The 12,002-nt window shown below is 34.5% G+C and overlaps 1 protein-coding gene across 2 annotated transcripts in view; it reads right to left on the bottom strand.

Moving 5' to 3' along the window:
* The window catches only part of TMEM245 (transmembrane protein 245), a 102,755-nt gene that overhangs the window by 60,736 nt on the left and 30,017 nt on the right, over positions 1–12,002 (bottom strand). For both annotated transcript variants that reach the window (XM_079927686.1, XM_079927685.1), the window contains exon 7: positions 5,050–5,154. In XM_079927686.1, coding sequence (XP_079783812.1) covers positions 5,050–5,154 — 105 coding nt within the window. The remainder of the gene's footprint in view (positions 1–5,049; positions 5,155–12,002) is intronic.

Consider the following 12,002-nt stretch of genomic DNA (forward strand, 5'->3'; position numbering starts at 1 on the left):
AAATGTATTAAATGTATTGAGCACATGGTTGATCTTGGTCAGTATTCCATGTTTACTTGAAAAGAACATGATTCTGCTCTTGTCAATTAGGTCAAATTGCTTGACAATGTTTTTCAATGTTTTATATCCTTACAAATTTTATATCTACTTATTCTGTCAACTATTCCAAGAAGAGTATTAATGAATCCCCAACTATAATCATTGATTTACCTACTTTTCCTTTTAATTCTGAACATTTTGCTTCATGTATTTTATTTTTTAAGATTTTTTTTTTTTTTTGGCTGCACCAGGTCTTAGTTGCAGCACGTGGGATCTTTTGAGGTATGCAGACTTCTTAGTTGCAGCATGCGAACTCTTAGTTACGGCATGCATGCGGGATCTAGTTCCTTGACCAGGGTTTGAACCTGGGCCCCCTGCAATGGAAGCACAAAGTCTTACCCACTGGACCACACGGGAAGTCCCTGCTTCATGTGTTTTAGAGCTCTAGTGTTAGAACACACATCTGTAATTTTTTTATCTTACTGCAGTATTAACTTATCATTATGAAAAGTCCTCATTTGTCTCCAGTAATATTTGTTTTAACTACATTGTTTGATATTAATATAATCACTCCACATCTCTTATGTTTACAGTTTGCTTCGTATATATTTTTTCATCCTTTTACTATCAATCTTTTTGGTTCTGAATTTAAAGTATATCACTTATAGATACCATTTAGTTGGAACTTGCTTTTTCGTATCCAGTCTGAAAATCTGCCTTTTGTTTAGTTGCCTCATATTTAATATAAGCACTGATATGACTGGACACAGATCTGCCATTTTGCTATCTGCTATCTGTCCCATCTCTACTATTCCTCTTTTATTGCCTTCTTTTGTGGTAAGCAATTATTTTTTTAGTATACTGTTTTATTTCCCCTAAAATTTGCATTATTTAGTAGTTGCTGTTTATCTTAACCTTATCATACCTTTAATTTATCACAAGTTATTTCAAGTTAGTATTGACTTACTTCCAGTAAAATATCTATAGGAAATTCATACCAGTTTAGTTCCATTTCCCAGTCCTCTTCTTCATGCTACGGTTATACATACGTAACTTATCTACATATACTATAAACTCTACAATAGTGTTATAATTTTTCTTTAAATAGGCACATGTTGTCCAAACAAACTGAAGGAGAGGGAAGAATATAACTTTTGTATATACTTATATATTTACCAACTGCTCTTCATTTCTCCCTTTAAGAGTTATTTCTAGAGTAATTTCTCTTCAGTCTGAGGGAACTCCTTTAGCATTTCTTATAGTGCAGGTCTCTTTATTAACAAATTCTCAGTTTCACTTTATCTAGAAACGTTTTTATCTTGCCTTTACTTTTAAAGAATAGTTTCATTGATTATAAAATCCTTAGTTGATCACTTCTTTTTTCCCCAAGACTTTGAACATGTCATTCCAATGCCTCCTCGGATTCACTGTTTATTATGAGAATTAACTCATTGTTTTGTTGTTCTCCAGTGTGTGATGTGTAATTTTTCTCTGGCTTCCTTCAAGATTCTTTTTCTCTCTGTTTGGCTTTTAGTAGCTTGACTATGATGTTTCTAGGTGTGATTTTTTGTTTCTGTGTATTTATTCTACTCAAGGTTTGTCAGGCTTCTTGGATCTGTTAATGCTTTTCATGAAACTTGGGAAGTTTTTGACCATTATTTCTTCAAGTAGTTTTCAACTTTTTTTTTCTTCTCACTTTCTCAGATTCCAATTACGTGTCTGTTAGGTTCTAACAGAAACGTTGATATTGTCCCACAGATCTCTGAGGCTCCAATATTTTTAAAATTTTTGTTCTTCAGATTGTATGCTTCTACTGATCTTTCTTCAAATTCACTAGTTTCCTTTTTCTGGATTGCAAATCTGCTGTTGAGCCTATCTAGTGATTTTTCATTTGTTATTGTTCTTTTCAGTTTCAGTTCAGTCTAGGATTTCTATTTGGTTCTGTTTTATAGTCTCCATTTCTCTGTTGAGTCTGCATTTGCTTACTCATTATTAGCATACTTTCCTTTAATTCTTTGAACATATTTACAATAGCAGCTTTGAATTCTTTGTCTGCTAAATCCAACATGTGGACCACTTAAGTGTATAATTCTTTGGGTTTTTTTCCCCTTGAGTCACATTTTTCTGTTTCTTTGTATGTCTAGTAATTTTTGGTTAAAAATTGGATGTAAAAAAATGAGTTGTAGGGACTTCCCTGGTGGTGCAGTGGTTAAGACTCCATGCTCCCAATGCAGGGGACCCAGGTTCAATCCCTGGTCAGGGAACTAGATCTCACATGCATGCCACAACTAAGAGTTCACATGCCACAACTAAGGAGCCCACTGGCCGCAACGAAGGAGTTCACCTGCTGCAACTAAGGAGCCCACATGCCACAACTAAGAAGCGTGCCTGCTGCAACTAAGACATGGTGCAATCAAATAAATAAATGAAATACATTTTTTAAAAAATGTGTTGTAGCAACTCTGGATTCTGTTCTATACCTCTGAAAGCTGTTATTTTGTTTCAGTAAGCATATAACTTATCTGTCATCAAACTGCAAAGTCTGTCTTCCCTGTCATTAATGTCTCTGCTCAATGTCTTTTATTTTTTGAAAAGCCTAAGGGTTTCCCCTAGATCTGAATAGCTTAACAGACAGCAAATAATTTGGGCAGAAGTTATGCTCAGACACTTCACACTAGGAAGCTTCATCCTCTGCAGCCTGAGATGTGTGTGAGTTGAGAAATACAATCAAAGGCACAACAAATTTGCAAATCTCCCAGGTTTTCAATATTCACAGGACTCCTTGAGGTCTCACATATACCAGTCTAGAATGTGTGATTTATTAATCTCAGCCCTTCTATGGCTCTCTTGCTTCCAGAATCTCCCCCTTTAATTCACAGCTTCTCTGTTGCCAGCCCCGAACCAAATCCACCACCTCCCATAAGAAAAACTGCAGGTTTTTGCTGCTCACGCCAGGCAGATGAGGATAGGGAACTCCAAGCAAGAAAGCCACAAACTACTTGTTTTTACCAGATGTGGTAGCAGTTTTTCATGAGCAAATACTCCTCAAATTATTGCCTAACTGGTCATTTTCCAATGCCCTGATATGGTGTTTATAGTCATTTTTATACCATTTTATTCTTGCTTTAGGTAGAAAGGAATTACCTGACATCCTCACCCTGCTATTACCCCAAGATATATCAGGAAAATGGAGGCAAAAAGGATTTTCTGACAGACTGGATGTGGATATAAGAGAAAAAAAGTAGTCAAGAATGACCCTGAGGCTTTTCACCTGAGCAAACAGAATGAAGCTGTCACTTACCAAAATGGGAAGACTGTGAGAGAACAGACAAGCAAGGGAGGTCTGGAATTCAGTTTTGACATGTTACATCTGAGATGTCTATTAGACATTCAAACGGATACTGTCGTGGTGTTTTAGAGAATTATCCTTTTATTGGTTGGGAGAATGAACTAGATAACCAGTAAATTTCCTTCAAAAGCTCAGTTTGCATGAGTCCTAGACCACAATGAAGTGGTTCAGTAATACTTGTTATGAAAGTTCAGGGAAGCAAAAGCTCACTGAAGCATGGGATGAACAAAGAAAAAGAACTTGAAAGATGAACAATTGAGATGGGCAGGCAAGAAGACCCTACTCAAAGGGATGAAGAAGGGAGAGTGGAACAGAAGAAGAGAGAGGAAAAAGAGAAAAAAGGAAAATGGAAGACCATACTGGTGAAAGATTTCTCTAAGAACTAGGAACTCGTGCAGTGGCAGGTTTAGGTGAAATATGACAAAAACAAAGAAAGGTCTCTAAACAAGGCTGTAGAGTCTAAATAAGTGACTATACACGATTAAAATCCAAAGAACAGATAAAAACTGCATTGAAACTGAAACAGGTACAGAGAGAGCAGGTTGATAAGATCAGGGAATACTGAAGCTAAGAATGAAGCTAGGACTTGCAAGTAGAAAGTCAAATAGCAGGAAACAGTGTAATCCTTTAGTAAATTGCTGCATATTAGATTATCTACTGATAACGGGTACTACCATATCTCTACAGCACTACAGGAAAATTTTTCATATCCATGATTTCATGTAAGCTTCACAATTCCTGGAAAACATAAAAATCTGGGATGCAGAGTTGAGTCAATATAAAGATTTAAATAGATTATAAAAGTTTTTTAAATAGTCTATAAGATACATTACTACAGAGAAAATTTTAGCTGCACTTTGGAGAATGATTTTCTTTGATGAAAGAGGGGTGATATGGACTAAATTTTTGTATCCTCCCGAAATTCATATGTTGAAATCCTAACAAGCAATGTGAGGTAGGGCCTTTGGGAAGTAATTAGGTCATGAGGGTGGAGCTCTCATGATGGGATTAGTGCCCTTATAAGAAGAGACACATGTTCTTTCTCCCCACCATGTGAGGACACAAGGAGAAAACAGCCATGTATAAACCAGGAAGAGGACCTTTACCAAGAACTTGACCATGCTGGCACCTTCATTTGGGACTTCCAGCCTCCAGAACTGTGAGAAATGCCAGTTGTTTAAGGCACTCAGTCTATGGTTTTCTGTTACAGCAATGCAAACTAAGAAGGGGGAGAGGAAATGCAAGCTGGAAGGATCTGGAAAGCGAGAAATATCCTAATGGTAAATCAGCAGAAAAACCAATGAGACATGAAGGAAAGGAATTGAATTCTGATCTAGGAAACAGGATCTACACTAGAAGTCATGAGATCAGATCGTAGTTCTCCTATTGACAGAAGAAGCCACTTTTTCCTCAGTATCTTAATTTTTCATCTGCATTTACCTCAGAGGATTTTTATGAAATAAATAAAAATGTACATTAAAAAATATATTAGGCAAATTCATGGCAAAACTAGTAATACAAACATCATAAATACTTTAACTGTTATACATACTTATAAGCAAAGTAATATTTCCCATGCCTGCATCTGCTAGCTTCTTACCTACATGACAAATTCTAACAATTAAGAGTTTATTAATGATAACAGTATTGTTGTACTCTACCTTTGCAGTCAGGAGTAGGGCTAAAAGAAGGGTTCCTATCACTAACAAAAATATGATGAAAATGCTAATTATTTTGTCTAACATCTTCTCCAGCCAGATGATCATCTGCACAGAAACGAAAAAGAGAATTAGTTATCTTTCAAACACAACTTAATAAAAACACATATGTATTCAAACATCATGAAGACAAGATATTCAGCATTGCAAAGCAAACTATGGCATAATGATTAAAGCAGGGAAAGCTTTAAACCACTTTAGAAAGTTAAGTAACAATATTAATTACCATTGTTGTTTACAGAAAGAGTTTATTATTGTCATATCTAAGAAAAGGCAGTCAGTTTGAATATAAACAGTATCTATGCTTGGATTCTCATACTGTGGTATATTTACCTTTCAAATTATAATTTACAATCTGATAAAAATTCTAAACAAAATAATGACAATCCATTAGTGACCTCAAATCTCATGAAATTTTACTGTCAATTAGCAAGTATAGATGACTTTAGAAAAAGTATGGCTCTTACAGTACAGGTATGTCCTGAATTATACAGATAAAATAGGAGCAAATTAAAATGGGAATTGCATTCAAACTATTTTTTCCCTTTAATGTCACTAGGGTTATAAAAGCAGGAAGAATAAAATCTAATGTTAAGGTAATAATAAATACTAATTCAGAATAATAGTTACCCTGGGGGCAAAACGGTTGGGAAGTGGATGCACAAGCAGGGAGGGGTACACAATAGGCTTCAACTGCATAGGTAATATTTTGTCATGCTGGAAGATAGGCATGTGGGTGCTCTTCTTATTTCTTTATATTTGAAATATTTCATAATAAAATATTTTCAAAAATCTGATATTCCACTTGACATTTCTATTCTTTTTAAAACATAAGCTTTATGACAAATTGTAATTGACTGTAAATAAAGAATAATCATTAAAGTAATGGTTATTCCTTAATCAATAATTAAAATTATGCTTTCCCTAAATGCTACTTGACGTTCTATTTTGAGTATAACTCCTCTCATCTTTCACAATCACAAATAATCCTACATTTATAAAAATTTTTGTTTTGAGATTATATAATTCTGATAGATTTTCTAGAATTCCTGCCATGCCAAGCTACCATTTAACATTTCAAAAATACAATCAGACTGACGACTGAAATACCACATTGCACCCCTCAGCTCCAACATGAGCATTGCTGAATAAGTTACTCTTAATTTAAATATGAATTATGTTCTCCAAACAGTGAGTTAAACATCCAAGAGCAAAAAAATGGTGGTTAAAACAACATGCCTTCTAAAACATTTATTTTCCACTCAGTGATTGTAAGCTTGCATCTCCTTATCTTTCATGAAGTACACTGTCATTAAGAGATCAATGCTACAGTGAACTCAAAGATAAAAAGTGCATCTTTTATCTTGGCAATTACAGCTTCAAACGGAAGAGTTAATTTTCAGTGCATGCTACCAAAGCATCAAAGACAATGCAGAGATTAAAAAAAGTAATAACAGGTTTCTAAGATATGGAAGGTCAGAGGTCATATTTTGAATGTAAGTTCTAAAACCAATGAAACTGAAAAGTTTCACAATCAGAAACTAACTCTACATCTAGTTCTTGATACAGTTTCCCGAGGAAAGAGCTAGTGCTGCATTACTCTTCTTTTTATCTCCAAAACCTAACAGTGCATGGCATGTGGTAAAAGCTCAGTTAATACATATTTGACTAGGCAAGATAAATAAAATAATTTCAGAATTAAGACCGGATTTGTATTCACAAGTTATGATTTCTGAAAATAACTTAGGAGCCTCAATTTTTTTTAGAAAAGTCATATCCTGAAATATGTTAACATAAAAGATATTTTATTTGGAAAGTATGAATATCTAAATTTATGTCTGGGTATTTTTAACATATAAAATGTGGAATATTCACAGACACGTTATATATAACAACATTACAAAAGTCAAATTTTGTTTTTAAGCCAGGGTAGAATTTTCCTATCACAAGCCTATACCTAAGGCTTGGAATAAGAGGCACCTAAATAAAGATTTATTTTCAAGAGATAATACTGACGGGTAGATGTTTCATTTAAAATTTAAAATACAGCAGACCTTGTTTTATTTTCCTCATTTCCAATTTACTGTGCTTTGCAGATAATGTGTTTTTTTTTTTTTACAAAGTGAAGGTTTGAGGCAACCCTACATCGAGCAAGTCTATTGGCACCATTTTTTCCAAAAGCATTTGCTTATTCTGTGTCTCCGTATCACATTTTGGTAATTCACCCAATATTTCAAACTTTAATTATGGTATTTGCCATGGTGATTTGTGATCAATGATCTTTGATGTTACTACTACAACTCACTGAAGGCTTAGATGATAGCATTTTTTAGCAATAAAGTATTTTTAATTCAAGTTTACAGTTTTTTAGACATAATGCTACTACACACTTAATAGACTACAGTATAGTGTAAACAAATTTTATATCCACTGGGAACCCAAAGAAAATCATGTGACTTGCTTTATTTGCAATATTCGCTTTACTGGGGTAGTCTGGAATGCAACCCGCAATATCTCTGAGGTGTGCCTGTAAATCAAGTCATTTAAGATGTTCAATACATAAGCAAAAAAGTTAGGGCGGGGGGGGGGGGTCTATTCACATTACAGCCAGCTAGGATATAAGGTGAGAAAACACGAAAAAGAAGACAGCAAAAGCGAAAGAGAGCACAAAGAGTGGGAAAGAGAGACAGGAAAGACTTAAAAATGTGAAGAACTAAGGACCAATCGAGAGGAAACAAAATGGATAGAAAACTTATGGAGGAAAACAACTCCCTGAAAGAGTGAATGGAACAAGACTCATAAGGAAACAGCAACTGATAGACACAGAAAGAGAAACATGGTCAGAGGAAGCAAGGGGGAAGGGGAAGAGGAAGGAGGAGAGAATTCGTAAAGAAATGCCAGTGGCTCTGTCCCATGAGGCTCATCCTGTTCTGTGGTCCGCTTTGGGCAAAGGGAATCACACCACCTGTCAAACCCTGCCCTGCTCGTGGAAATTGCACAGTTGTCTAGTAACTTTCCCAGCCTTCCACACCAAGAGAAATTATTTCAGATTTTAAACTTTATTTTCTAAAAGTGGAAGGGGAGTAATTTTAAAACAACATTCTTAATGTTTCAAGTATAAATGAAGGGCAAGCATTTTTTTTTTTTAATGTAGCAATGTCAGTAAATTTATAGTTATACCAAAAGACACTCTGAAACTGACTGGCCCTATTTATCAAACTATGAAGAAAGTGTCATTCCACTACTGAGTTTTCTATTTCGTTATTCTGGACCTGGAGGTTTTTATTTTGTTTTGTTTTTTTTTAACCAAATTCTAGCAGTCTTAGTGCAAATAATAAATACTAAGAAATAAAACAAGTCTTAAGAAACAGTTACATTTCAATTAATCATAGACGTGTCTCTCACCCTCACTTCTCTTGAATTACTCTCTAATTCACTCCACTTGAACTTGGAATACCAATACCCAATGCTGCAAATTTTCTGACCCTGGATGAAATGTAACAAAACAGACCTCAACTTATTTACATGCTTTCCTCAGAACTTAAAGCAGTTACTCCTACTCTACACCAATGCTTTACCTACACTACATGGAATCACCAAAGAAAAGGAAAAAGTTACCTGATCTCTTAGGAATCTTTTAAAACTCACAACTAGTCAGCTATGAACTAGGCAACCTAACTCATTTAGTCACCAAAGGTTAAATCAGATTGAACCTAATGACTTCATTTTTTTTCTAAAGTCTTTATTGAATTTGTTACAATATTCCTTCTGGTTTATCTTCTGGTTTTTTGGCCACAAGGCATGTGGGATCTTAGCTCCCCAACCAGGGATCGAACCCACACCCCCTGCATTGGAAGGCAAAGTCTCAACCACTGGACCGCCAGGGAAGTCCCTGAACCTAATGACTTTAAATCTCCTTTCTCTCATCTCTAGAAGACAATTTCATTTCAATATACACAAACTGGGAAAATACATAAAATCACCTACTTTAATCAAAGTAAGAAAATGTAACATATTTGCAGCACTATCATTTGCCAAGGATTGAACTCATTTACTCATACCAGGTTTTTAGACAGTGGAGGTATACATAGCCAGTTGTGTATGTGTGTTTGTGTGTGTGTGTGTGTGTAGTGGTGGTGGTATATGTGTGTATTTATTTATTTCACACACTGCTTATTTTCAATCCAACGTTTAAAAGCATAAGCACTGTCAAGAGTCTCCCCTTTCTTGCTTCAACAGAAAGAATGAAACCCTAATCTTTACACCTAAGAGTCACATTTTGATCTATTTCCAAGAGGTACCACATCTTTCTTAAGGCCTGCTATATTTTCACTGACGATTTTTAAGGCCTTATTGTGTTTAAAGACAATACACATGAATGATGTCATCTTTTGCTATCTGCCCTAGGGATCTGATAATATTAAGTCAGAACTACTGTATGTGGACAATATATCAGAGATACAGCACTCCTAATATATCTGCATTAGCCTTTATTGAAGTTATTGAAAATTCCATGCTGATCATGTGAGTCATTGACCACAGATACCTCACACTTTGGGAAATACATAAAATTAGATATCATAGGCCATGACTACAATCCTTTTTAAGATAAAAATAAAATTCTGGAATACTAGTTATTAAAAAGGACAACATATAACATTACCAGCCAAGAGAATCAGACAAATATTTCACAAATTTATATTTTTTAAAAATACTGTGTTATTTATAGAAAAAGTAGCCATAACGAGTTCTCTTTCCTTTTTAGTAACTTCTGCCTAATGTGTTCTCACACAACAAAGGAGATTAGAGTATCAGACTGGGTCACATTATAGAGCTAAAAAGGAATGTTAATCACAGTGAACAAAAGGACTACAAGACAGAACTTACACACACTTGGGCAAGGAGATATCATCCACATCCTAAATAAATAGCTTTGAGTTTTTAGCAAATTGTACTGTGACGATATTAATGCTTCATGACCTTCCATAGCTTATAATTAGAACTTTAAAAACAAAAACTTAGTTTGACATGTGGACAGAAACAGGGTGAGAACAGAGATTTGGGGGGAAGTTACAGAATTCAATAGTAAAAACCAAAATCCAGGTGTTTGTTTACCTTCTTATTTAGCCAGTGCCAGAGCTTGAGGATAGGGGGGGTAAGGTGAGAGAGAGAAGATAAGAACAGGGGCATATCATTAGAGAATACAGTAATAGCATGAAAAGGAAAGAAAAGAAAATCATTGAGAGCATGAGGAGGAAATTATCTCAGACAAAGGAAAAACTGGAAAAAAAAATTGTAATGCATTAACAAAGTTTTTAAATCAAGTGAATGTAGCAGTCCTTTAAGATACACGATTGAAATGATGATAACCACAAGCTTTGTTGGCAATTCAATAATTAAAAATACATAAAAATAACTTGAATGCTTATAGGCTTGAACTTTCACACCAAATTCCAAAGATCAAAGTGATAATTAAGATTTTTCACATATCATGCACCAAAAGGATTTTCAGTCCCTGTAAAAACTAATTTATGTTCATAAACTACATTTTCATTGAACTTTGTAGTTATAGCGTTATAACACTACTTATTTCACACTTCCTAGAGTAAAACATTTCAGTGCTCATTTGGAACAGTGAACACCTGGCGAAAAAGCAGACATATCTAAGATTCTGATCAGATTTGGTGCATTTCCTTCCATTTCCAAGTTTTTAGGCACACATTTTTCTACCATATATAATATCCTTTTTTTCACATCAACATTATGTCATCTACACCTCACAATATTTAGCACTATAATAACTCATGCTGATTAGTGGATACATAATCTAAAAATCAGTAAACATAAGATTTAAGGCATTATTAGTGACATAAAAAGCATAAAAACTAAGACGCATAATTTCATCAGAGTAACTAAATGCTCCTTGCAGAGTTTTCCCTAAAGTACACTCAATACATGTTTAGAGTGTACTTAAAACACTTACTTAAAACAATACTTAAAACAATCTCCTGTATGTGGATCATTTCAAAAACACTGGTCCAATCAATTGCAATCAAACAGAAAAACAGATTTATTCCCCAAAGCAGGAGCCCACATACATTATTATACTACACAGAACATAATTTTGACATCAATTATAATTAAATATTCAGTTTGAGAGAGCCATTTATTCTGCTATGTATTACATATAACAGAAAATGCTAGTTTTATTCATTTTACTGTTTCTCTTCCTTAAGAAGGACAGATTGACATATAAATTAGAATAAAAATGAAAAATTTTTACAAGGCTACTCCATAACAAATACTTTTTGACACCCCTGGAACTTCAACTGACACAACTGTAGAGTTTTCCTAAACGAAGGGCTCCAAATACAAGTACCTGGGAACACTGAGAAGGGGATTCAGTTTCTATCCCATCCGATAGTGCTAAGACAAAGAAATTAACTGAAGTAAGAGTTACCCTCTTTAAACAGTTTGAAGTGATAAATCTGCTCTAATAAGATAAAGCTTCACCTTAATCAGGGAGATGTGATAAATATGTTGAAATTTGTGAGAAGTTTTAGATTCTTTCTTATTTAAAAAATTGAAAAAAATTAATAAGAACACAATAGGCAAATTACAAAAGAAAAATATAAACAGCCAATAAGCAAATAAAAGGATGGTCAACCTAATTTGTATTTTTAAAATTTTCAAATTAAAACAACACTGAGATACTTCGCTTTACAAAACTAAAATGGACTTTTTGTTACACTCTAACATCCAGTGTTGGCAAGAGCTCAAGGAAATGGGCATTCTCACATGTTGCAGTGGTGGGAATTGAAACTGGCAAACTTTCTGGAAGACCATCAGGCAATATGTAAGAAAATGTATCCCCTGCATCTCCTTCGACTTCCTCC

This window comes from Stenella coeruleoalba (genome assembly GCF_951394435.1).
Source record: "Stenella coeruleoalba genome assembly, chromosome: 7".
NCBI lineage: Eukaryota > Metazoa > Chordata > Mammalia > Artiodactyla > Delphinidae > Stenella > Stenella coeruleoalba.